The 26,767-nt window shown below is 44.5% G+C and overlaps 1 protein-coding gene across 4 annotated transcripts in view; it reads left to right on the forward strand.

The window, feature by feature from the left end:
• MYO1D (myosin ID) overlaps positions 1-26,767 on the forward strand; it is a 175,961-nt gene that overhangs the window by 72,515 nt on the left and 76,679 nt on the right. For all 4 annotated transcript variants that reach the window (XR_014518099.1, XR_014518100.1, XM_083469533.1 and 1 more), the window contains exons 17-19: positions 16,013-16,236; positions 16,744-16,888; positions 18,419-18,523. Coding sequence is in view for 2 of the 4 variants with exons in the window: in XM_083469533.1 (XP_083325659.1) it covers positions 16,013-16,236; positions 16,744-16,888; positions 18,419-18,523 (474 nt within the window). In the remaining 2 variants the exon portion in view is untranslated. The remainder of the gene's footprint in view (positions 1-16,012; positions 16,237-16,743; positions 16,889-18,418; positions 18,524-26,767) is intronic.

Here is a 26,767-nt window from a genome sequence, read left to right on the forward strand (position 1 = left end):
CCAAATGTGCCTCATGTGTTGGTGTGACCCAGAAATCCATTATTTTCTGAGAAGCTTAAAACTAGGCAGGTTCTTGCATGAGAAGTCATGTAATAATAATAATAATAATAATAATAATAATTAATAATAATAATTTATTATTTATACCCCGCCCATCTGACTGGGCCTCCCCAGCCACTCTGGGCGGCTTCCATAAAAACCAAAAATACAGTAAAATATCACACGTTAAAAACTTCCCTGAACAGGGCTGCCTTAAGATGTCTTCTGAATGTCAGGTAGTTGTTTATCGCTTTGACATCTGCTGGAAGGGCATTCCACAGGGCGGGCGCCACTACTGAGAAGGCCCTCCAATGTTCCAATGTTTAGGAGAATGCTCCTCAACATGATGCTCTCCTGATGTTTTGGACTACCCTTTTCATCAGCCTGTGCTGTCCTGGGGCGGATGGTAACTGGCTCAGCATACGGAGGGCACTACATTGGGGGAAGGTGGACTTAGGGCTTTGAGTATCATCTGAAGTTTCTGAACGCTGTTCTGAAGACCTATTCAGATCCCACGAGAGGCAGTGATGGCCACCCATGTGGATGGCTTCACAAGAGGTTTGCCCAAATTCATGAAGGATATGGCTATTAGTTTCTGCTAGCCACAATGGCTGTGCTGTGCCCCCATGGTCAGAGGCAGTAACGCTTCTGAACGCTACCGTATTTCTCGCTCCATAAGACACACTTTTCCCTTCCTAAAAAGCAAGGGGAAATGTCTATGCGTCTTAGGGAGCGAATGCATGGTCCCTGGAAAGCAGATCGTGCAATGGCGCAAAAACGTGGTTACAGAGCACGGATCCACATGGATTCTCAGGATTTTTGCATTGGGCTACCCCAAACTCGCCGTCAGATCACATGTCTGTGGCCACAGCATGAACCACAAAAATCATACAGCCACTGTTTCGTTCCGAATATATTTTTCCCTTGTTTTCCTCCTCTAAAAACTAGTCGCGCCTTATGGTCAGCTGCGTCTTATGGAGCGAACAATACGGTAGTTGCTTGTCCTTTTATGGCTATTTGAGTTGGTTAGAGTTCAGTCCCCATAGGGGACATCTGCATATTTCTGCGTTGCAGGGCGTGGGACCAGATGATCCTCAGGGTTCCTTCAAACTCTGCACTTCTTTGAGTCTATGAAACCACAGGAGGTTTTTGCGCTTATGTCCTGCTTGTGGGTTAGCTACTGCGAGAACAGGTTGCTGGTCTAGATGGGCCGATGACCTGGTCTAGCAGGCTCTTCTTACTATTCGGAGGCAGTCCCAGGTAGAGTGTGCATGTTGTTCTAATCCGAATGAGATGTAGCCGGGGCATTTGTCACCATGGCTAAACCGGACGTTTCAAGGAAGGGGGTACAGATGGTGCCCTGGCCTCAGTTGAGCAACAGCGTATGCTTTCTTTGCCATTGCCATTCAAAGTGTCATGAATAATTGGGGTGGGGAAGCTCAGAAGTGGAATTCTCCAGCTGCTTCATGTTCAACCAGTTATCTATTTAATAAGTGGTTTGCTTCAAGTAGCTGTATGATACCTCTATGAAAAGAAACACAAGCGGTGTTATCTCCGCGTTCTCTCTGAAAAGAGCCAGCAGGACTTAAATAGCAAATGTAATGGTGTCTCTTCAAATCAGACTTCTAACACCTTCCTCTTCGCCCTGATCATCCTCGGGTTGACTATTCCTGTAATGCAGACTCAAGCCATTTAGGACGCTGCCAAGCTTTGCTTCTATCAGAAACCATTACAGTTAGTCCCCCCTGCCACCTCGTCCTTTTATAAAGGCATTAGGTTTGGTTGCATCTGTGAGGTTGAACTGCTAGACTCCATGCAGTTGTGCAAGAAGACAGGCTTATTAATGTTTCAGACCGGCACACAGGAATGTCCCTTTTGTTGAAAGGGCTGTGTGTCTGCCATCCTTTCCAGTATTGTGAGCTGACAGTGTTTCCCCCCCTCTTCTCTCGTCTATCCCCCCCCCTTTGCCTTGAGGCATTTTCTTTCCCCAGACACTCCTCTCAGGAGGCTTGTCAATCAAGACCCTGCAGCTGCTGTTGCCATAGTAACATGGCGGTGGTGGTGGAAATAAGTAGATGGGGAGAGGAGATGAGAACAAAAGCTGCGGCTGACTTGTCATAATTTAATATTTTGCTTTTCTCTGTCCCAACATGCCCTTAAAGCTGTACATACTAGGAGTGGGTGAGCTGCCAAAAAAAGAAGAAGAAGACGAGGCTTCCACTATTAACAAAAGACTGCGTTTTCATATTAGATTACAGTCCAACAGCTGTAATCAGAGAAGGGCTTCTGCACAGTGACCCACATCAGGGATGATATAAGGGGTTTGCCATCGATTTAGAAGGCATTTTCCTGTCTTGTGTGCTGGGGTTGTGGAAAGAAGTAGAAATGGGAATTGTTCTGTATCTGATGTAACATACCTGACATGCCATTACGTAGGGGATCTTCAGCCAAAATCCTCCCAACGTTTCTGAACACCCATTGCTGCATTGCAAAGGCCATTTATTCCTGCCTTTAGCCCAGTGCTTGGGCCACACATAAACTTGGAAACCAGTATGTTTAACAGGCACCTACATTGCACACTGAAGTCTGGATATATGAAGAACTCTAGTTTAATGAGTAAGCCAAGTTGCATGTGCCCTGCCCCCCGAGTATAGTATCAATTTCACAGAACCACATTTATTCTGTGTGCAGCAATACAATATCCACTTTTCTGACTCAAACTGTGGTGTCCCTAACGCTAATTAAAAATGGAGCAGGGGAACAGGCATTGTCTCTGACCCCATAATTAGTGAGGCACAGTAGGAGAACCTTCATAATTTTATCAGTTTCCACTTTGAATATAAAACTGAACATCTTTTGTGTTCCTCGTTTTGCAGAATTTTGCCCCTCTCTAAGGGCTCTTTTACCTAATTTTGGAGCCTAGCAGCTTAGAGGCAGAATTTTTTTTCCTGCTGCAATATCATCAGCAACCTCTGAAGAACAGATCCCATTTGCAACGCTCTGGAAGCCATACAGCAAAGCTCGTGCCCGTGTGGAATTTATCTTGCTAGTTTCAGTTTTGGTGCCTGGAGGATCAGCTGTGCTTTGACAGTGTGAAATGTTGTTTGCCTAGCAGCTCAGGCGACTGTGAAGCAGGGTTGGTAGGAGAGGGCACATGTGCGTCTGCTGTAGCAAGCACGAAAATATTTTTGCAAGGTTCGTACAACCATACCATGTCTCTGTGTTGCACTGTTGGCATTTAAATTTCAGAATGAATTACTCGGTTTTGGCGTGGAGTTTCTGTGTATCTGTTGGCTTGGGGTTTTAGGCGCTTGGATCTAGTGGAGGAAATCTTCAAGGGCTAACACAAATGCTTTTTCCAGTGAAATTGGAGTTGCGAGGAACTTGCTGAGCGGAATCTAAATACAGACATCCTGCCTCTCTTTTCTGCCAATGCCCCTCTGTTGACAAGGACGGTAGATGCTAAAAGAATGTTTATGATTTGTTTCCTCCATGGCCCCATCCTATCAGCGTTCTGCTCATAGCCAGAGCCTCGTTACTTTTTAATGTGGCTTATTGTTGATCTCTTTAAGGTGCAAATAGTCCTATCATTCTGGTTATCCACACAAAAGGTAGTCTCTACTAACGCCTTGCAGTGATGGGGGGGTCTAAGCAAAATAGCATAATAATGTTATAAGGGTACCCTTGTCCAACCCCCTTTTATGAAAGGTTCATTCACGTGATGCCCCAACAACTGTGATGGGGAAAGTTGAGGTATAGCAAGAAGTTACCTTATTAGATTTATTTCCCATTGCGTATATTGAGCACTGCTAGTGGTAGTGTTGTACTGCAGCATATCTTTCTCCTGAGCCAAACCATCCAGTCTGCAAGGATTAATACAGTAGTTACTAAAAAGGGGGTGGTCTTCTTCCCTCTCCCCTTTCAAAAGTGTGGTTCATAGGTGATGGTCTTTCAGATGTTAAGTTCTGACATCCTGCACAACACCAAAGACAGGGCATCCTTATCAAAGCACTCCTAACAGATGGACGTCCATTCTTGAAAGGCTTCAGTGAAGATGCCAGCTTCCTTGTTGTTGTTGTTTAGTCATTTAGTCGTGTCCAACTCTTCGTGATCCCATGGACCAGAGCACGCCTGGCACTCCTGTCTTCCACTGCCTCCCGCAGTTTGCTCAAACTCATGCTGGTAGCTTCGAGAACACTATCCAACCATCTCGTCCTCTGTCGTCCCCTTCTCCTTGTGCCCTCCATCTTTCCCAACATCAGGGTCTTTTCCAGGGAGTCTTCTCTTCTCATGAGGTGGCCAAAGTATTGGAGCCTCAGCTTCAGGATCTGTCCTTCCAGTGAGCACTCAGGGCTGATTTCCTTCAGAATGGAGAGGTTTGATCTTCTTGCAGCCCATGAGACTCTCAAGAGTCTCCTCCAGCACCATAATTCAAAAGCATCCATTCTTCGGCGATCAGCCTTCTTTATGGTCCAGCTCTCACTTCCATACATCACTATTGGGAAAACCATAGCTTTAACTAGACGGAACTTTGTTGGCAAGGTGATGTCTCTGCTTTTTAAGATGCTGTCTAGGCTTGTCATTGCTTTTCTCCCAAGAAGCAGGTGTCTTTTAAATTCATGGCTGCTGTCACCATCTGCAGTGATCATGGAGCCCAAGAAAGTAAAATCTCTTACTGCCTCCATTTCTTCCCCTTCTATTTGCCAGGAGGTGATGGGACCAGTGGCCATGATCTTCATATTTTTGATGTTGAGCTTCAGACCACATTTTGCGCTCTCCTCTTTCACCCTCATTAAAAGGTTCTTTAATTCCTCCTCACTTTCTGCCATCAAGGTGGTGTCATCTGCGTATCTGAGGTTGTTGATATTTCTTGCAGCAATCTTAATTCCGACTAGGGATTCATCCAGCCCAGCCTTTCGCATGATGAATTCTGCATATAAGTTAAATAAGCAGGGAGACAATATACAGCCTTGTTGTACTCCTTTCCCAATTTTGCCAGCTTCCTTAGGCAGGATTTTTCTTTTTGCATTTGCTTGGTTCTGGAGTTTGGAAGTTCTAAGTCCAACAGCTTTGTTACATGCATTGCTTACTAACTCATCTCCAGAGCAATTCTTCGCACACTTCTGTGTAGTGCAAGTCCAAGACCTGCTGACTTCACAGTAGCTACAGATTTTGAAGTGGGTTCAAGGTCAGCATTTCATTGGCAAAAGTCCATGCATATTCATTGGGAATCAGTGACACTGAGCTCAGTGAAACAGTTCCAGGTCAATGTACGTCGGGTTGCAGCCATACTATCGGGTCATGGCATGCCTCAGAAGTTATTTTCACGAAACTCAAGCACATACCGCTTGGCTCCTCGGGGTCAAAACCATGTCGCACTAAATGCATAGTCAAAAACCATGTCGGGGAATTTTAAAAATGTAATAGGAGGCATTAAATTTTCATTGGCACCCACAGGAGCCTTTTATCTCAGCCTTCTTGTGGGTTTGATGAGTGTTTTTCATCAGGATTACAGCTTGGGAAAGGAGGTTTCATCTTCCATCTTCACATGCTGCAGTCCCAATGAAACACCTCCCACCACAAAGTATTAAAACTTTTAAACCCCCCTGACATGGTTCTTAACTACAAATTACGATCAACGTCTAGAGCCTGATCCTTCTTTGGAAGCTTTGGCCATGTACCAGTCTTATGTGCTTTGGATCCTGTGGTTTTTATTTTTTCATAGTCTCCCTGCCTTTTCCACAGGCTTGTCAAGTTGACAGTACTGTGGGAGGCCCTGGTCCCTTTGCTTGACTCTTCACTGTCACTCCTTGCACAGCACTCGTAATTTAGGCTGCAGCGGGGAGTGTTTGCTCGTCGGCTTTTATCAATCTTTTAAATTAGCTGCCTTTTTAATGATGCATTACGGTAGGTGTTAGAATGGAAGCCACTTCAGATCCTGGAAAGCATCTCACGGCTGTCGTTTCCTTGAACTCGTCTCTTTTTTTGCTAACCATACTGGGCAGAGTCTTCTACTTCTCTCCCACACGCCTCCTCCCTCCCTCCCCCCGCCCCACAATTTTACCACCTCCGGAACCATATTTTGAGAAATAATGAAGCATGTCGCACATTGAAACAGATGGGGCTGTGCTCTTTATTTGCATATTTTAAAGTGAAATGTGTTTGTCATGAGTACAGTTCTTCCCCCCCACCCCCACCACACACACAGACAATTTTGGGGAAGGGAAGGAATTGTCCTTTGACTGTCAGTAAAAGAGAAGTTAAAAACAAACGTGATTCCTAATGTGGGGAGATTTGGTTCAGAATTCTCACCTTAGGGCTGGGGGTTGCTGAGACTCGCATCTGAAGGCCTCACCTTATAGCCCGATCAAGGCCCAAGCAAATTCTATGAGCAGACTAAATTATAAAGCCAGAATGCAAACTCTGTTAAATGAACAGTGACAGCCTGTTCAGCATCTACCGTCGTAGCAGATTTATGAAAATGTGCTACCCTTGCTAAATAAGAAGCTGTGTCCTAATGGCATAGCAGTGACGGGTCAAAGGGAATGGATTCAACAGCAAAGTAGGAAATATGACCTCTGAAGGCCTTTCCAAAAAAAACCCAGTGTATATGTTGGGGATAATATCCGGGTAAATATTAAAGAAGCACTAGTACTGGACAAGAGCTAAATGTATGGTAACCATTTTCCTGTACTGGAATGGGAGGGAATAATTTCCACTACACTTTAAGTTGGGGAGGGGGAAGAGATGCAGTAGTTGTATTTCTGTGGGAGAGAGGGTCTTGCTTGTGACTATACTGTGATTGTTCCCGCACACCGAATCACCATGACTTATGGCATGAAATATACCGTATTTTTCGCTCTATAGGACGCAACCGGACCATAGGAGGGGGAGAACAGGGGGAAAAATTTTTTTTCTTGTTCTCCCCCTCTAAAACAAGGTGCGTTCTGTGCGTTCAAGGTGCGTTCACCCGAAGCCTCTGGAGCCCAGCGCTGCTTTCCCCCACCACCAGCCTCCAAACCAGGTTGGGGAGCAGCGTGAAGGCGTCGCGCACCTTCCCGCTGCTCCCCGAGCTTGTGAGGCTGGCGGTGGGCGGAACCGCTGCTTTCCCCCACCGCCAGCCTCCAAACCAGGTCGGGGAGCAGCACGAAGGCGTCACGCGCCTTCCTGCTACCCCCCGAGAATGTGGGGCTGGCGGTGGGGGGAACCGCTGCTTTCCCCCACCACGAGCCTCCAAACCAGGTTGGGGAGCTGGTGGGAATGGTGTTGCAGCCTTTCCCCCACCTTCGTAGCCTCCGCAGGGCAGTGGGGTGAAGGCACCCTGCTGCCCTGTGGAGGCTTTGTGCAGCTAACCCCAAGCTAGAACAGCGAGACGGAGCGCTGCGCAGCGCTCCGTCTCCCTGTTCTGGCTTTGGGCTTAACCGTGCAGCCTGCATTCACTCTATAGGACGCACACACATTTCCCCTTAATTTTTGGAGGGGAAAAAGTGCGTCCTATAGAGCAAAAAATACGGTACATAGAATGATTATTCTCTCAAGGATCAGCATCTCTGTTTGGGGCAGAGTGAAGCAACACTTTAGCTTTGCTTGCTTAATGCTTTTTGTTTCTCTACCATTTTGTGTTTCGACGATCCCCAAACGGGCAGGAGGTGCTGGGTTGGGTTTGTGATCTATGTGGGAAGTTGGCAGTCAGGAGACTCTGGCAGGCAAGAAAAGGTCAGTGGAAGCCAGCTATCATAGAAGAGGTGAAGGGAGGAGATGTCAGAAAGCAATTGCAGAGCAGCATCAAATGGGGGAAAGAGCAGGGACTCACCTTCCAGTCTTAATGGGCAAGAAAGTATATAAGATAAACCACCTCTGATGTATTCTGCCTTCTCTAGTCCAATCTACATTGAGTTTCTGCTCCCATATATATTGAATCTCTACTCCATTTTGATCAATAATACCTGTCTTCTTTCTCTCCCAGAATATGGCCTTTTGACCACTCAAAAGACCTTTTGTCAGGGGAAACTCTTGAAGTTTCCACAACTTGGTCCTGGGGACTTGTCTTTTGTTAAGGACTCCCTTTGTGAGTGTAGCCCAGAAGCATGCCTGAACTGGGTAATTGGCCTGGCTGGGAGTGAGGGGGCTGCTTTTTGTTGATCTTTTGACTCTTAGAGAGGTTTGAGTAGCTTTCATAATACGGGCTGAGAGTGTCTCAGATTTTTGAAGAGAATCCCTCTGTACTCCAGATTCGGTCCAGAATGCAAAATCCACCCAGTCAAGTGAATAATTTGCTTCAGTGTTCCCCAAACGCTGAAGGGAAAAGTGGACTCTGCTTTGGGTCCTTGTACTGACTCATCTCTTCAGTGGGTTGGGGCAGGGGAATAGCAACCCTGGCTTATTTTGGAAAGCAAGAACATCCTGCGCCCGCCCACCCCCCCAAGCATTGACTATTATTTCTTGCTGTGCTACGTGCAGCGGCATATGAAAGGAGGAAAGGTAGCTGTAAGGCAAGCTAAAAAAAACCCAAAACCCCTGCAATAATACTTAAATGCAATTTAGAAAATAAAGCGCTATGGGCAACAGAAAAACATAATGCCTGTGAGGGTGTAAATCTTTTTTCTTTTTTTAAAAATGGGAAGCTTGACACTTGTGTATGTTGCCACATGTATGCATACATTCATCCTTCGGCAAAGCTCACTGCCCTATGCAGACAAAGAGCTACTATGAACCGAAGAGACCTTGGACGCATTCCAGATAACTGTCATGTGCAAACTTAAAGACTAGCCGATTTATTGTTTCATGTGCTTCCGTGGACTAGAATCCACTCCATAGAAGTTTATAAATGTATTGGTCTTTAATGTGCCACAATGCTCTTTGTTGTGTTTGTTCCAACAAATACGGCTACCGCTCTGCAAGTTGTAACCCACCAAATAGCTTTGCAGGACCACCCACTGGGCAAACAGGGGTTTACACAAGTGTCGCATTACTCCTCCCGGCAAGTGTGCAGAACAAGCAATCCTCAATCCCTGACTTAGAATTATGTCTGAAGAAGGTTCGCTGTTTTGTTCCAAACAAACCACAAAGTCAAGGTTCGTTCTTGGCTTACCAGTTGTGGTTTGTTAAAGCAAAACAAAGCAAACCATCTTCCTTGGTTCAGATGTCACACTAGACCAGGGACTTTTATATTCCATTGTATATATTATCTATTGTTTGTATTTGATGTGTTTGCCATGCTGGGCTCATAAATTTAGTGAATACATATTTGTAGCCCACCCTTCACCAAATGGTGTCCCATAGAAGAACAGTTAAAATAAAGTACAATGTAGGGAGCAGCAAAGCAGGCATGATTTGTTCATGCACAGCTAGTCATGGTTTACAGTTGCTTATCAATTTTGTGCAACTTCAAAGTATTTTACTTTAACAATGCCTGTCTCCAACGCATTCTTGATTACTTTCTGCATTTTAGTAGCAATAGACGCACCCACACACACAAATCAAAGCAGGATACAGTGGTGCCCCGCAAGACAAATGCCTCGCAAAACGAAAAACTCGCTAGACGAAAGGGTTTTGCGGTTTTTGAGCTGCTTCGCAAGACAAATTTCCCTATGGGCTTGCTTCGCAAGACAAAAATGTCTTGTGTTTTTTGCAAGTTTGTTTCCTTTTTCTTAACACCGTTAATACAGTTGCGACTTGACTTCGAGGAGCAACTCATAGAACGCGGTGTGGTAGCCTTTTTTGAGGTTTTTGGTGATTTTTGAAGCTTTCCCAAAACTTTTCCGACACCGTGCTTCGCAAGACGAAAAATTCGCTAGACGAAAAAACTCGCGGAACGAATTAATTTCGTCTTGCGAGGCACCACTGTAGCTGAAAAGATGATAATGCAACTGGTAGCTTGGGGAAAAGGCCACTTAAGTTTTGCTCTGGCTACTAAGCACTTTGGAGCTCTAGCTCAGGCAGCTCACAGCTTGTGGGCAGCTGCCAAAAAGAACTCAGTTTATCTCATAACGTAGCAGAAGAGATGAGCAGCAAAAGTAGCATGCTGAAAGGAGATACCTTTGTGGGATAACAGCAACAAGCTTATGTGGTGATGCATACACCAATGCAATATCCTACTTACATTCTCTTTGACCAGTTGTTGTTCCAAATAAGGAGTGGAAATATGTGTGCGGGTGTAGCATTAATGCAGGGTCGCTCAATAGGTTGGTTAGAAAATCTAGCATTTAGTCCGACCGCAGGTGGAAGGATGGATTTAAACTCAACGGAGCAGGGTTTCCCCTTGGCTCAGTTTTCGGGGTTGAAGCAAGATTGATGATTTGTTGTTATTGCATGTAGGAAGGTACCGTATTTTTCGCTCTATAAGACGCACCAGACCACAAGACACCCCTAATTTTTTGAGGAGGAAAACAAGAAAAAAAATATTCTGAATCCCAGAAGCTAGAACAGTAAGAAGGGTCACTGTGCAGTGATCCCTCTTGCTATTCTGGCTTCTGGGATAGCTGCGCAGCCTGCATTCGCTCCATAAGACGCACACACTTTCCCCCTTACTTTTTAGGAGGGGAAAAGTGAGTCTTATAGAGCGAAAAATACGGTCTATCCTAGCTGCTCTAGGTTGACAGAACTCTTTTCCCATGAAGGTTCACCAGTGCCTTAACCTGAGCGTATTTCAGGAGCAGAGTTTAAAAACCGATCTCTTTGATAAGGATATGATAGCTATGGTCAATTGTTCACAAGTGTTTCTTCATTTAAACTTGATACTTTGCTGTTTTTCATTAACTTATTTTGAGACCCCAAGTCTCTGGAATAGGGTAGGACAGTGGTTTTCAACCAGTGTGCTGTAGCACCCTGGGGTGCCTTGAATGATGGTCAGGGATGCCATGGGCAACCACTTGCCTCTGTCCCTCTTTCCTTCCCCCCTCCTCCTCCTCCTCCCAAAGGCTTGCACAGCTGTTTGTTGCAGCCGCCCTGACCACAAGCTCCACAGGCGAATAGTGCCTCTGGGACTGGCCAGGGGGTGCTGGTTGCCAGGAGCTGAGGCAGCCTCGGAGTAGGCAAGCAGGAGGGTGAGGGAGACCGGGCAGGCTGGCAGGCACTGCGCTGGCCTTTCTTGTGCTTGCTGTGTGCAATGCCTGCCTGGAAGCTGAGTGCCCAGCGCTGAAGGGGAGCCTTTCCACCATGCAGGCCCAGCAGCGCCCACTGCTGCCTCCCAGTGAAAGGTTCTGGCCTCATGTTCACCTTTGCTCAGTCTCCATTGGGTCACTAAGGCTGCAGGCATCCTCTTCCTAGGCCCCTGTGGGGCAGTGTGTGGGGCAGCAGCAGTGGCCGCCTGGAGGACTCCCAAGGAGAGGGGAGAGGAGAGGAGGCTTAGGGAAGACTCCACGAGGGTGTTCAAAAAAGGGTAAGAGGCTGCCAGCTCTGCAGGCAAAGGGTGACATAAGAGGGCTCCTGAGCCCCACAGGGGTGCTGCAGAAAGAATGTGGACTCCAAAAGGTTGAAAACCTCTGGGATAGGATACTATCCACAAAAACATAATGGTCTTAAAACAGTGTTACAATGATTCACACATACTGAGTAGCGTTGGCTCTCGTCTTGAGTTTTCTGGAGGTGGGTAGAATTAAAGGGCTGGATATGTTCCAAAATGGATTGCATGATCTTCTCCCAGTTCAGAATCAGCGAGGCTTGCTTATTAATTCATTGTTGGGACTCTGCAGCAAATATTTCCTCTCCCCATCTGTTTGTCCCTTGTTTCATCATTCCTAGCTTGACGTAATCTATGGTTTATTGAGGCATGCAGGATGGACCTCCGCTTGACACAAGCTTCATGAAACAAATAGCTGTGGTGCTAAATTGCCTTGGGTAATTAATTAAGCCTACTGTAAATGAAAGTACTGATGCACATCTGCATGGATCCATAAGATGCCAGCTCAGGAGCTGAATCAATTTCCCCAGCCAGCCCCTCAGTGAATTGCAGGGCTGTCAGTTCACCAACAGGAGAAACAAAACAAAAAACCCTTTTCCGTTGAACTCAGAGAGAGACAAGTATTGCTCTACTGCAGCATCAGGCAATTTGAAACAGAGTGCAACCATTGTAGAGTTGCTTGAGAACGCTTCATCTAATATGAAAAAATTCCTTCCAGTAGCACCTTAAAGACCAACTAAGTTAGTTCTTGGTATGATCTTTCGTGTGCATGCACACTTCTTCAGATATACACTGTGTATCTGAAGAAGTGTGCATGCACACGAAAGCTCATACCAAGAACTAACTTAGTTGGTCTTTAAGGTGCTACTGGAAGGAATTTTTTTATTTTGACTATGGCAGACCAACATGGCTACCTATCTGTAACTGGAATCATCTAATATGGTTGAAATGTAATACGAGTTGCATGGTGAGTATTTGACATCCACATTTGCCATCTCAGCCATTTGACATCCATAGGGTAGAGGAACTGCAGCTATGAAATTCTTCACAGTGGAATGTTCTCCCAAGCAAAGGAAATGATCTTTTCGCCAGATCATGAGAAATGACCACTGAATTTGCCAATGTGTGTTTAGTGTTGTTGTATTATTTATATTTATTGGACTCCAGAGGGTTCTCCACTCAAGCATGAGGAACTGCCGTCATCCCCTTCTGCCTCGCTGCCCTCTGCAACTGAAACAATCCCTTTCAAAACACCAGTGGGTGCTGCAGCCTCTCTCCTTCAGATCCCTCTGCCAAACCCACTTTTCTCCCTTAGTAGATAAGAGGGCATTGCTAATGGGATTAGGTCCCACCCTCTGACCTTTAAAGATAGGGATGAAAAAACTGCTTGCTGAAGGACATCAGCCACCCACAAATTCACACACCGTCTTCCAGCTGGAGACAGGGAGGCAAAGTTTTATTGGCACCCTTCAGGGCTTCACCCCCCCCCCCAAAAAAAAAAGGTGGCAGAAGAAATATAAATTTAAAAGAGATCATTAAGATGAATAGAAGAGAGGGAGCCCCAATCCTAAATGCTTGCTTTTGGTTTGTCCCTGTCCTGCTGTTCTTTCCTCTATAAAGTCAAACCTTGGTTGTCGAACACAATCCATTCCAGAGGCACATTTGGCTTCTGAAATGTTCAACAACCAAGGCGCGGCTTCCGATTGGTTGCAGGAGCTTCCTGCACTCAAGTGGAAGCTGCGTCAGATGTTCGGCTTCCGAAAACTGTTCAAAAACCAGAGCATTTCCTTCCGGGTTTTCGGCGTTCGGGAGCTGAAACATTCTAAAATGGAGGCATTCAGGATCCGAGGTTTGACTGTAGTTCGTTAGCTGTTTCTCTGTTTCTCTGGTCTATTATGACATAGAGGAGCTCTTCAGTGGGCAGCAAGGCATCCACTTTTGCTTCACTTGTTCCTTAGGAAACGGAAGCATTGCTCATGGTCAGCACGACCCCTGGTGATATTCCTTCCTTTGAGTGTAGCAATGAGGTCCACATGAAAGCAGCTCTCCTAAACACTGAGGATGTGGAAGATGCATGGAGCAATAATGCCTATTCCTCCTTCTGTCAAAGCCCTAGGTCTTCATTTTTTGTTTGGGTATTTGACATATGAGACTCTTGTTCCCTTGTTTTACATATTGCAAATAAGAATGTTGTCCTGTCCACAAGGGGAGAATTGAGCTACCCTTCATCCTTCCTTGCAGTAACTTGAATCATAAATCTGAATAATGGCTGGTCAGCCTTTTTCCTGTCTAGGGCAGGGTTCCCCAAACTTGGCTCTCTGTTGGACTACAACTCCCATCATCCCTAGCTATCAGGACCAGTGGTCAGGGATGATGAAACCTGTAGACCAAAAACAGCTGGAGACCCAAGTTTGGGAAACCCTGGTCTAGGCAACATTTTGCTTAGGGGCAATTTGCCCTGGCTTCATGCAGTGGGTGGAGCCAAGGCTCAGTGTGGGGAGGGCCACCCATTTTCCCCCTCCTTCTTCACCTTTTCTTCCCTGCCCAGAGGACTACTGGGGAAGGGGCTTATTGCTGCTGACCTGAGCATTTGAAATTCGGCCGAGTGCTACAGGTTACCCACCCCTGCTGTAAATAAATGTAACAGCAGAATAGCTATACTTAGGAGACTGGTTTCTGTTGTCCTCGCTGTATTACGTAATTCTCCGGTTTATATAGTTGTGTTTTTAAGCGGCAGTGTCTATAGATCCCTTAGTCCTCATCCCTAGATCCTATTGAGATTCCTGCATAGCAGGGGGATGGACTGGATCACCTTTGGGGATCCCTTCCAACTCTACAGTTCTATGATTCCATGATCCCCAAACAAAATTAAGCCTGAGTCCACTTAACTTGACTTGTCTGTTTATTCCGTCACCTAGACCTCTCCTTCCCTCTTGGGATTTAGATAGAAAGATGCTTGGAGCAGTACCTTGTCTATTGGTACACTACTTCATCAAGGGCCATGTCTGGCAGTGGCACAATATAAATAATGATAGAGGGAGAATTGGGTTGGCACTCCTCTAACTATGTCTCCCCACAATTAATTAACTCTGCAGCATGGCATGACAAGGGAGCATTGGCAGTAGACCTCTGTATTGTTACTATTTATTAGATTTCTTCCCCACCCTTCAGCATTGTGTCCCGGGGCAGGTGGCGGCAATGTGAAAATGCAATATTAAATTCAGTTAAAATGATTTATCATCAGAGGAGTAGGGTGGGTCCTAAGGGACTTCCAGGCGGCAGCTCTTCAATGTCCTGAAGAGCATTTTGCCCCTCTCCATGCGTAGCTGAAGCAGAATAAACTATGCAGATGTGATTGTTTTTTGCATAATTCACATAGCTTGTGTAAATCAGGCTTCTTGGTACAGGATCTGGACTATTTATTTAATATGAAGTATACAAGGCTTCTTGCACAGTGCTTCATTTTGTGTATATATACAAGCAAAGGCTGGTGGGGTGAGTGGCAGGTGCTGTCTGGCATGTATACTCAAGTATACAGTGGTACCTCAGTTTTCATGTGTCTCAGAAGCCGAACATTTCGATTTTCAAATGCCAAAAACCCGTAGTACAGTGGTACCTTGGTTCTTGAACTTAATCCGTTCTGGGAGTCTGTTCGACTCCCCGAAACCATTTAAAAACCAAGGTGCGGCTTCTGATTGGCTGCAGGGGCTTTCTGCACTCAAGCAGAAGCCACGTTGGACATTCAGCTTCCGAAAAACATTTGCAAACCGGAACACTTATTTCCAGGTTTGCGGTGTTCGGGAGCTGATTTGTTCAACAACTAAGCCGTTTGAGAACCAAGGTACCACATACAGATAGGTAGCCGTGTTGGTCTGCCATAGTCAAAATAAAAAAATTCCTTCCAGTAGCACCTTAAAGACCAACTAAGTTAGTTCTTGGTATGAGCTTTCGTGTGCATGCACACTTCTTCAGATACACTGAAACAGAAGTTGCCAGATCCTTCTATATAGTGAGAAGGTGGGGAGGGGTATTACTCAGAAGGGTGGTGGGAATGGGAGATTGGCAGATAGCTGAGATGAGCCTGTTGACGACTCTTAACGACTGTAATAGGTCTTACAGGAAAAGGCAAGGGGTGAGAAGGTGAGAAATGGCTTAGTCATGTATAATGAGATAAGAATCCAATGTCTCTGTTCAGACCAGGTCTCTCCATGGTTTTAAGTTTGGTAATGAGTTGCAATTTGGTAATGAGTTGCAAGGTACCACAGTAATTGCTTCCGTTTTTGAACGTGCCTCAGAAGTCGAACGGCTTCTGCTGTGGGGTTTTTTTAATTTTCTCCACTGACTTTGCAGCCCAGCCCTTTGCACCTCGGTTGTCAAACATTTTGGAAGTCAAACGGTCTTCCAGAACGGATTACGTTCGACAACCAAGGTACCTCTATATTGTGAAAGGCATGCTCCATTTGCACTATTACTTTGTAGCGATACATGAAATATTGAGTAGGAAGAAGGAAACTACTCATACCCCCCCCCCCTATTTCTATTGTCCTAACTTTTTTGTGGGGGCTTCTGTAGGTTTGGAGGGGCACACTGGCTCGCCTGCGCTACAAGAGAACCCGAGCTGCCCTCAAGATCATAAAGTGCTACCGCCGATACAAAGTGAAGTCGTATATCTGTGAGGTTGCCCGGCGATTTCACAACGTGAAGTCTATGAAAGGCTACGGCAAGCATGTGAGATGGCCCACCCCACCCAAAGTGCTGAGGCGGTTTGAAGAGGCTCTGCAGGCAATCTATCACAGGTAGGAATTGAAGGGAGTTTGTTTCTTGGGCTACGGAGCAGGAACATTACCTGATACTGCCAGGTACAGTGTAACCTCGAAAGCCAAACGCCTTGCAACCCAAACGTTTTGGCTTCTGAACGATCAAAAACCGGAAGCGATTGTTCCATTTTTCAAAGGTTTTTTGGAAGCCAAATGTCCGGCGCGGCTCCCAATTGGCTGCAGGAAGCTTCAATTGGAAGCCGTGCCTTGATTTTCGAACGGTTCTGGGAGCCGAACGCATTCTGTTCGAAAACCAAGGTACAACTGTATTGTATTTGAGAAAGTTGCAAGCACCATTTAAGGATGTGGCGGCCGCAGAATAAAGCCAGCCTGTGATTATTTTCAGTTATGCCAATCAATTGGTTAGTGGGATTGCAGAATTGCTTGTATGGAAATGCTGATAACTATTTAATTGGGCAACCTTATATTCCAATCCCTGTGCTAGTCTGATGTGCAATTGCTTCTGGTTTGTTTGGTTTCTCCCAGGTGGAGGGCGCACGAACTCATCAAGAGCATTCCCCCCAAGGATGTGCCTCAGATCAGGGCAAAGGTGGCAGCAGTGGAAGTGCTGAAGGGCCACCGAAGTGATATGGGGATCCAAAGAGCCTGGCAGGGCAACTACATTGCATTGGTAAGTATAGCAGAACACACAAAATGTCAGTCATTGCGTTCTGTGATACCACAAAGATAAAAAGCACCACTTTAGCTAATGGGGCCTCCCGCTGCTGCCACGCCTCCAGAGCACCATTTCTGTTCTCATCCTGAAGCAAAGTTCTTAACCCGAGGTACTATTTCTGGGTTAGCGGAGTCTGTAACCTGAAGCGGCTGTAACCTGAAGCGTCTGTAACCCGAGGTACCACTTCATACTATTAGATGGAGAAAAATAGTGGGAGAGCGCAGTTCCCTTCCTGGGGGCTTTCCAGGGGCTTCTGTTTGGAAACAAGGATGTTGGATTAGCACAAATGTCCTTCTAGTCTAGAAAGACATTTGTGCTTAGTCCAGTAGTGCTGCTCTTCTGTGTTCTGTGACCATGCTTGAAAAGAAGGCCCCATGTATGCGTTGGGTTCTGCAATCTATTGTATGAAAAACAAACAGAATGCAGGACAGAACAAACTTGTATGCCTCCTTAAAATGCCCACTCACACCAGGGAAAAGAGATGGCAGAAGAAGATTGGAAGAAATTTAAGAACTATCTTAAGAAATATTGTAAAATTCATGAGTCTTAGAATGATGTGGTTTTAAAAATTAAATGGAGTACAGCTGTAAAGATTAAGTTGAAAGAAAAGAAAGAATGATAATTAGATAAAATTAAGGGTGAGGATTTGCTGAACAAAATTTTTGAAATGGGAATGCAGAAAGGGGAGGTATGAGGAGGTCGGTGAAATAAGTTTTAAGAAAATAAGGTCTTGAAACTATACTTGTTCTTTTTTAATTTTATTTTTGTTTGTGTTTGTGTGTATTGTTATGTCTGCTATAATTTGTAAAATCCTAATAAATATTTATAAAAAAATAAAAAATAAAATGCCCACTCACTCCCATCTTTCAGGGATGTAGAAACCACGGCCAAGCCCTTTCATAAGAAAAGCACCGGATCAGACTGAAGCCTGTTGTCTGGTTCTCACAGTCGCAAGCCTATGGGAAACAAGCAGGGCCAGATGGCAACAACGAACACTCTCCCCACTTGTGATTCCCAAAAGCTGTTATTCAGGAGGACACTTTATTTCAGGCTTCCTGAACCTCGGCCCTCCAGATGTTTTTGGCCTACATGATCCCTAGCTAGCAGGACCCAGTGGTCAGGGATTTGCAGTCTCAAAACATCTAAAGGGCCGAGGTTGAGGAAGCCTGCTTTATTTGCTGCCTTGTTCAGAAAACCTAGGAAATTCAACTCCATAATTAAAAGACTGATGGCCATCGCTTACCTGAGCAGTTCTAACATATCCTGCTCTAACATAGTCTCTGTTTAAGAACTGCAACCTTTGGAATCAAGGAGGTGCTGGGCTTGAAATGCTGTCTTTGTGTTGAAGGGTAGCAATTGCGGAGTTGCTACAAATGTATATTTGAGACTTCTATAGCTGGCTGACCTGGAATGGCAAAGATGCTGCTGCCCTTGCTTTAATGATGAAGACAAATTACCTGCCTGTCTTCCCGTTTGCTCCTTTAGAATCCAGATAACCCTCAGGGTGCAGGCTCATTCGTCCCCATTGCCAATGAGTTGAAACGAAAAGACAAGTTCATGAATGTTCTCTTCTCGTCTCACGTCCGCAAGGTAAGCACAGCAACTGCTGCAGAAGGACGATGAAAGCCTCTGGAAAGTAAGGGGAGGGGAGGGCTTCATCAAGAGGCTTTTGCATTGCTGAAGCTCAGGTAAAGGAATTTTGAAATAGTAAAAAAAAATGAAATTATTTCAAAAAGAGGATAGTATTTAGAGCTCGGAAAGTGAGAAAACGGTCAGCAAAACAGGTGAGGATTTGGGGAATCAAACTTAAAATTTATTGTAAAGAAGTTCAAAACGGGTTGAACATGAATAGAATAAAGAAGACCTACATTGGGGCGTTGAATTTGTGTGCATTTTGAGCAGATCTTCTTTTGCAATAGTCCTTCAGCTCTGCTGCGTTAAGCAGATGAGCTCAGGGAGTTACAGAGAGATCTCCTTTGAAATGCAAAGGGCAGATCCATACTAAAAAGCTTCTTCGCAGGCACCTTTGGTCTGGTGCTGGCATCATGTCCTTTGATTCCTGGGTAACTTGCTTGGGAGAGCTGCTTGATGCCTTCGCCTTTATTCTGCAGAATTTTGCAGGATCCCATTCCTCCAGCCCTATGCTTTTAAAACACACTAAACCTGAGAAATCTGGAGTTTTGGGGTGAAACGTCATCAGTAAGGTGATGATGTATAGTTGTACCTCCCCATCTGCTTTAGGTGACATTGCCAAGGTCCTAAATAGATTCTAAATGGGATGGCTAATGACCAGTAAATTGAGGTTCAGTCCAGATAAGACCAAAGCATGGCTGATTAATGATACACTTGAGCAAGCAAATCAGATTCAACCTGTTCTACATGGGGGGGGGGGGTTTGCCCTCCCTCCCAAAGGATCATGTTCTCATCTTGGAAGTGCTTTTAAATCTGGATGATCAAGTTATCTTTTGTGGCCTCTGGCACGTCGTTCAGCAGCTTTGGCTGATTCAGCAGCTGTGGCCAATCCTGGAAAAAACATGACCTGTACTCAGTTATTCATGCCCTTAAAGAATCTAGATTGCATTACTGCATTGTGCTCCACGTGATGTTGCTTTGAACACGTATCTAGAAACTACAACTGGTGTGAAATGCAAAACCTTGTTTGCCAACTGCCTCATGCCCTAGGAAACATTTCTTTACAAACTAAGCTGACTGCCAGTTAGTTTACAAGCAGAATTCAGAATTTCCATTTTGCCATTTAAAGCCTTAAATGTCTTAGAACAATAGTACCTGAAAGATCACCAGCCCCCACATAAATCTGCTCACCTCATAAGATTCTTGTCTGAGGCCCTGCTCTGTGCCCCCACATTTTGGAGCAAGATGTGCGGCAATAAGGAACAAGGCCTTTCCAGTTGTGAAGCTGCTCTTCCGGGACACAATTCATTCCTTCACAATTCCCGCTCTATGTTAGAAAGAGATTGAAATCAGTACTGCTCCCCTAAGTTTTTATTGAGAATCAGTATTGCTGATGTTTTCACTGCATCGTATTTTGTTTTAAGGTATGTGTTTTTATTGTGAATCAGTTTTGTTTGAGAGGTAGAATATAAATAATTTAAATATATATCCCTTCACCGGGGATGGCACCCCATAATAGCTGGCCAGCGCAGACACAATACTGCATATTCTCCTGACTGAGGTTAGGAGATCAGTAACCCACCTGAGATTTGAATATTCCTTTCCCCTCTTATCTCTTACCATCAAGGTTGCAAATCCCCCCACTTATCTTTTGGGAATCAACATGGTTAGCATACATGAATTAACCACGGTTAGCTGCCACTCTTCAGTTTAGAGACGTTGTTAGAACCAGATTAGCAAATTCAGGTCTGAGCTAAAAATGGTTAGGGTTAAAATCTGTTTGCATGTAACACTAACCATAGCTTGCTCCAGAAATGGAAGGGAGAAAGACTCACATTCAACAGCGGAGGGCAAATGTATAGGATACTTCTGATTTTGTAATCATGATCAGCCAGGGTTGTGTTTGCCTTGCACTAGCCTGGCTTGTTGTCTAACCTTGGTTAAGAAGATTTCAAATGTGTTGTGAACCCATAGTTTAATTTGCTGAACCCCACCCTACCCCCCAAATGGTGTAAGGGGATGATCTGCTTCTCCCCTTTTAAGCAGGAGTCTGGAAGAGAACACAAACTTGCCTTAACTGTGGCATAGCTGTCAACTTTTCCCTTTTCTTGCGAGGAATCCTATTCGGAATAAGGGAATTTCCCTTTAAAAAAGGGAAACGTTGACAGCTTTGAACTGTGGCTTGCTCAGTGCTGATATAACACATAACCATAGCTTCACATCCCAATTTGGGGCTAATCCTTAACTGTATGTAGCATTTAATTATGGTTAAGTTCAATGTCTGTATAAGGGCATTTCTTAGGTTTGGTATGTTTTCTTCAGCTTGGGTGTATGTAGAATATAGCAGAGGGCTGTAAAATACTTCCTTGGTTTATTCAGTTGACATTTAGGAAGGGTGTGGATCAGTGCAAATATATAGTAATTACTCCCCCTCCCTGCAAGGTAGAAGAATGATGAGCAAAGGAGAATTCATCTGCTCTCTGTCCTTGAGTGCCTCTAAATCCCTTGCATGTACCTGCTTTAAAGGATGCTTCAATCTGAATTTGTGTTAGGACTGACAAGCCGCATCTTTGTCAGGGAGTTTTCTGGAATGTATTTTCTCTCTCTGTGTTACATAATTTTAATCTCTTTAAATCTTTTCTCACATCCTTCCTGATTCAGATTTCCAAGCATAATGTAACAAAGCCCTTTACCCTTTGAGTTGCAAAAGATTTGTTTGGTTTTGATTGGTTTAAACTCTAATGAAAACGTACTCGAAATAGACAGCCAAACAGAAAGCTTTTTGTGATTGGCGATGTAGATCTTGATTGATAATGGGATCCCTCCACAGATGTGAGTACAAAAATGTGTGTTCACGAGATGCACATCTCCAGATTTTTCCTCAAGGAAGCAACAGTGCTGTGCTTTGAATACATTGTGCAGATCTCTAATGGCTATGCAATTTTTTCTTGCTCTGTTTGCATTCTTTCTTTTTTCAAACTGCGTTTTTGCAGGAAAGGATAAATAAAGGAAGCAACTGGGCTACATCAGGGAGAAACAGAAAGTCTGTATAGGGCACAGAAAGTTTCCTCCCCACATCCTGCCTAAAGACTAAGATAAATATGACATCTTTCCCCAACTTTTCTACCACCAGCAGCACTCTGAGAAATCATTGCTCTGCGCACGTGTAACATGTGAACTGTTATGTGGCCATAAAACATTAACTTTGCTTTGAAAAGAGAATTTTATTAATTAATAAAAAAATTAAATTAATTAATTTTATTAATTAAAATCAATTGCACTGGCTGTTTGCTTCTGAATCCTAAACAGTTTGACACTAAATTACTTGGTGGACCACTGGCACCCATATGAGCCTGCTTCAAGCCCCAAGAACGGCCACAGAGGTCTTGCTCACAGATCTGCCAGTAGTATACAGTTAGGCTGGTGGAAATACAAGACAGGGCCTTTATGGTGATGGCCACTTACCTATGGAATTCCCTCCCACAAAAGGTGCTTTTGGTCTCATCCCTGCTTTCTCTTTGGTAGGCCATGAAAATGTTTCTTTTCCATTAGCCTTTGGTTAGGTAGCTTGTGTGGGTTTTAAACTTGCTTGTAACATTGTTAGTACAGTCTTACCTTGGATCCCAAACGCCTTGCGACTCAAACGCCTTGGCTCCCAAACGCCGCAAACCCGGAAGTGAGTGTTCCAGTTTGCGAACATTCTTTGGAACCCAACGTCTGATGCAGCTTCTGATTGGCTGCAGGAGCTTCCTGCAGCCAATCAGAAGCCGCACCTTGGTTTCCGAATGTTTTGGAAGTCGAACGGATTCTGTTAGATAACCAGGGTACGACTGCACTGTGGTATCTGCTGGCGCAGGTTGGCTGGGTGTGATATGCTTGTTTCGTTTTTTTGCTGCTCTGTTCGCTTTTAGATGCTAAAAATGTATCATTGGTGTTTGGCTCTAGTGGTTGGATTGGTAACACTGTTTTATTGCGTTTTGTCATCATTATTTGTGAGCCACTTTAAAAGGGCTTCGGTTTTTAAAAGCAGCGTAAAAATCACTTAAATAAAAATAACAATAAAGAGCGGACACAAGCAAATCTGGCCTTCAAATCCGAAATCACAAGGCTCTTTTTCACTCTAACTCTTTATTTCCATTTCAGTCTCTTTTGCTCTGCATAAGCATGTCTTCTTTCAACTGCTATTGTTCTCTTCCCTCTTTCTTTTAATGCACTTGGCTATGCTGCTTCCTATGTTGATAACAGCCTGCTTTTTCACATCAGTCCCACAGCCCTTTCCCTAACAGCCAAAGCCAAGTGTTTTTTGCACTTTCGGCTCAGTTCCCCTTCTCCCCCCCCCCCTTCTTCATCCCTGTCAGGTTTTGTCCTTGCCCATTTGTCCTCTCCATTTAACAAACAATAACTTCACACTCTGCAAAGATGTAAAGAGGAAAAGGCAGGCACAGATTCCTCACACTCACAGTGAGCATCTGCTGTTCTGCTGCTGATTGGGAGTTCCTGGTGTATGTCTCTGCATGTTTTTAAAGGTCGCATCTCTGCTTTTCCCATTTCCTACATTGGTATGTTGGGGAAACACTGGTGTCACTGCTTATTGCGGCTAAAAGTGTGAAGCACTCCTGAAACAGCAGTGATGGTGTTAATGGCTTTGTACTGATCAGCATGCAGGGCACACTGTCAATGCTAAGTAGATGCTTAGTCAAGAAGTGGCCAGGTTAGGGGAATTGCAAAGCAGAAAGCAGACTGCTTTTCTGCTTACAGACAACAAATGAGAGAGAAGAAGTGAAGGGTATAAAAAGTGGAATATTGGGTGCTTAGTATCTGATGTATGGAAGTGAGAGCTGGACCATAAAGAAGGCTGATCGCTGAAGAATTGATGCTTTTGAATTATGGTGCTGGAGGAGACTCTTGAGAGTCCCATGGACTGCAAGAAGATCAAACCTCTCCCTTCTGAAGGAAATCAGCCCTGAGTACTCACGGGAAGGACAGATCCTGAAGCTGAGGCTCCAATACTTTGGCCACCTCATGAGAAGAGAAGACTCCCTGGAAAAGACCCTGATGCTGGGAAAGATGGAGGGCACAAGGAGAAGGGGACGACAGAGGACGAGATGGTTGGACAGTGTTCTCGAAGCTACCAGCATGAGTTTGACCAAACTGCGGGAGGCAGTGGAAGACAGGAGTGCCTGGTGTGCTCTGGTCCATGGAGTCACGAAGAGTCGGACACGACTAAACAACAACAAGTATCTGTTGCCTTCAGGCGGAATTTGCAGTTGCTCTTTTGCTTGATGCTGTTGTGCAGGGGTCAGCAAACTTTTTCAGCAGGGGGCCGGTCCAGTCTCCCTCAGACCTTGTGGGGGGCCGGACTTAATTTTTCGGGGGGGGGGGGGATAAAAAATGAATGAATTCCTGTGCCCCACAAATAACCCAGAGATGCATTTTAAATAAAAGGACACATTCTACTCATGTAAAAACATGCTGATTCCCGGACCATCCGTGGGCCGGATCCAGCCCCCGAACCTTAGTTGCCTCTTGTGGAAGTGAGAGCATTTGTTTGGCATGTGTGAGGCCTCAATATCTCCAGTTAAAAGGTTTAAAAAAATAAATAAATAGTAAGACTGGTGAATATTATGGCATGGTCTTTAGGGCACATGATGAAGCTACTTTGCTAAAGCTAAGCAGGTTTGAGTCTATGCCCAGGTGGGAGAACCTGGAAACTCCCATGCCTATTGCTTTGAGTTCCATGAAGGAAGAAGGGTGGGACAGAAATGTAATAATAAGAATAAATAGGTAATATAAAGATGCCTACCAAAATTCAGCAGAAAGACTTAGAGCAGTGTTTTTCACCAGTGGGCCTCAGTTCACCCATGCCTTCTCCCTTACCTGCCCCATCCCTTGGCCCGTATAGCCTTTTGTTTGGGCCACTGCCAGCAGCTGAATGAAGGTGTCCGGGGGACAGAGGGGAGAATGGATGGGAAATCTCCCTCTGAGAGGATAGGACCAGAGAGTGCACTGGAAGAAATTAGAAAGAGAAATACATGGTTAAGTTGAAGCAAATGAAACAAAAATAAATTAAGAATAAAAAAGGAAAGCTGTTGTAGGAAGATGAAGTAAATAAAAGGAGCAGCAAGAAGTGATGAAATAAACCAACACTGGTGGAAGTTGGTGGAACACTGGTACAAATTAAGTGTGAAAGGAGAAGGGGAGAAGAAATTCAGGGGATGAGTAAAAATACTCTGAGATGCATGGGGACAGGGGGGAAAGAAATATAATAAATAAATAAATCCTTTTCTATTTAAAGACTCTGGATCATCATATTCTGCCTAAAGTGAAGTGGCTGTCACAATACCTCCAGAATCAAAGTCTACTTTGTTTGAGAAAAGCTGAGTTATACAACTCCTTGCCACAAGGAAATCACTAGGCAAAGAATTTAACCATATCCAAGGAGGGATTAGCTATAATTAGGAAAAGATGTTGGTAATTGCCAGCTGATTATGCCAAACTCTGCCTCCGTCCGCCACCATTTTGTGACTGGTTCCACCCCTGTAGCACCACTTTTTGGCAAGTGGGACTCAGTAATTTTAAGCTTTCTCAAGTGAGAAATGAGGTTTGAGAGCCCCTGACATAGAGTATGTTATTATTCCTAATTCTTTTGAGCCACCCAGAAAATAAATATTGTTGATAGCCATAAAAATGGTTCATTAGTTCTAAATAAAAAAATTAAGTGAATATAAATATAATACTGGTCTGGATTAATATGAATTCTCTGCCCCACACGAGCCTCCTCTCAAATTTAAAAATTGGCATCCAGTGGAACATATATAAGTATCTGCGTTAACTCATAAATGATCTGCTTTGTGTTTGAATAAGTGGTTCTGTAGCCCCTTGAACAACTAAGATTTAATCAAATATTCCTGAGATAATCCACTTTTCTAACACCCTCCTTGTTTTCCAAAACTTTCCTCCAGGTTCCTGCAAGAACCAGCTGCCCATAATTAGTAACCCATGATTTCGGAACTTTATTTTATACACGTGCTGGGGGGTTATTTTACCCAACAAACATCATGCTTGCCCTTATGACTGTCAGCTAGTAACAAGAAAGACCTTCTTTGAAAGGAATGCCCTACCTTCCTGCACGAGCTGCTTTTCATACTGTATATGTTTAACTAATCTCTTTACCCAATTCCTTCCAGATCTCTTTCTGGGCAAGTCTCCTATTGAATGTGATGCTTCTCTCTCTTCAAATTGATTAGTTGTCCCGGGTAGAGATAGCTATAGCAGAATTGCTGGAGGGTGTGACATTAGAGAACCAAGCTAGAACAGTCATGTTCTGTACAAAGTCGGCAAGACTGACAGGTTGAAAGAGTGAATGACATGTGCTTCGAAATGTGAGAAGAATATGGGTGAGCAAGCTTCCAGAATCTTGAAAGGTTATTGTCAAGAACATAAAGAACCACCCTTTTATTTATTTCTGATGATGAGGACAGATTTAATTTGTTGCAAAGAGGAAAGTAAAGATCAGCAACTTGGCTCACTTGTTGTTGTTTAGTCGTTTAGTCGTGTCCGACTCTTCGTGACTCCATGGACCAGAGCACGCCAGGCACTCCTGTCTTCCACTGCCTCCCGCAGCTTGGTCAAACTCATGTTCGTAGCTTCAAGAACACTGTCCAACCATCTCGTCCTCTGTCGTCCCCTTCTCCTTGTACCCTCCGTCTTTCCCAACATCAGGGTCTTTTCCAGGGAGTCTTCTCTTCTCATGAGGTGGCCAAAGTATTTGAGCCTCAGCTTCAGGATCTGTCCTTCCAGTGAGTACTCAGGGCTGATTTCCTTAAGAATGGAGAGGTTTGATCTTCTTGCAGTCCATGGGACTCTCAAGAGTCTCCTCCATCACCATAATTCAAAAGCATCAATTCTTTGGCGATCAGCCTTCTTTATGGTCCAGCTTTCACTTCCATACATCACTACTGGGAAAACCATAGCTTTTACTATACGGACCTTTGTTGGCAAGTTGATATCTCTACTTTTTAAGATGCTGTCTAGGTTCACTTGCTCTGCAATATTGCTCTGCAATAGAGTCCATTTGCTCTGCAGGTGTTTTGTGCAGTTTGGCAACTCTGCTTGTCGAGTAGTTGAGTTTGGATAGTTTGGATTTTGTTTTTTGCGGTGCTACAAACGTTGCATTAAAGTAGAAACTTGGAACTTAACGGC

The sequence above is a fragment of the Podarcis liolepis genome (assembly GCF_965112155.1).
Source record: "Podarcis liolepis genome assembly, chromosome: 13".
Lineage (NCBI taxonomy): Eukaryota > Metazoa > Chordata > Lepidosauria > Squamata > Lacertidae > Podarcis > Podarcis liolepis.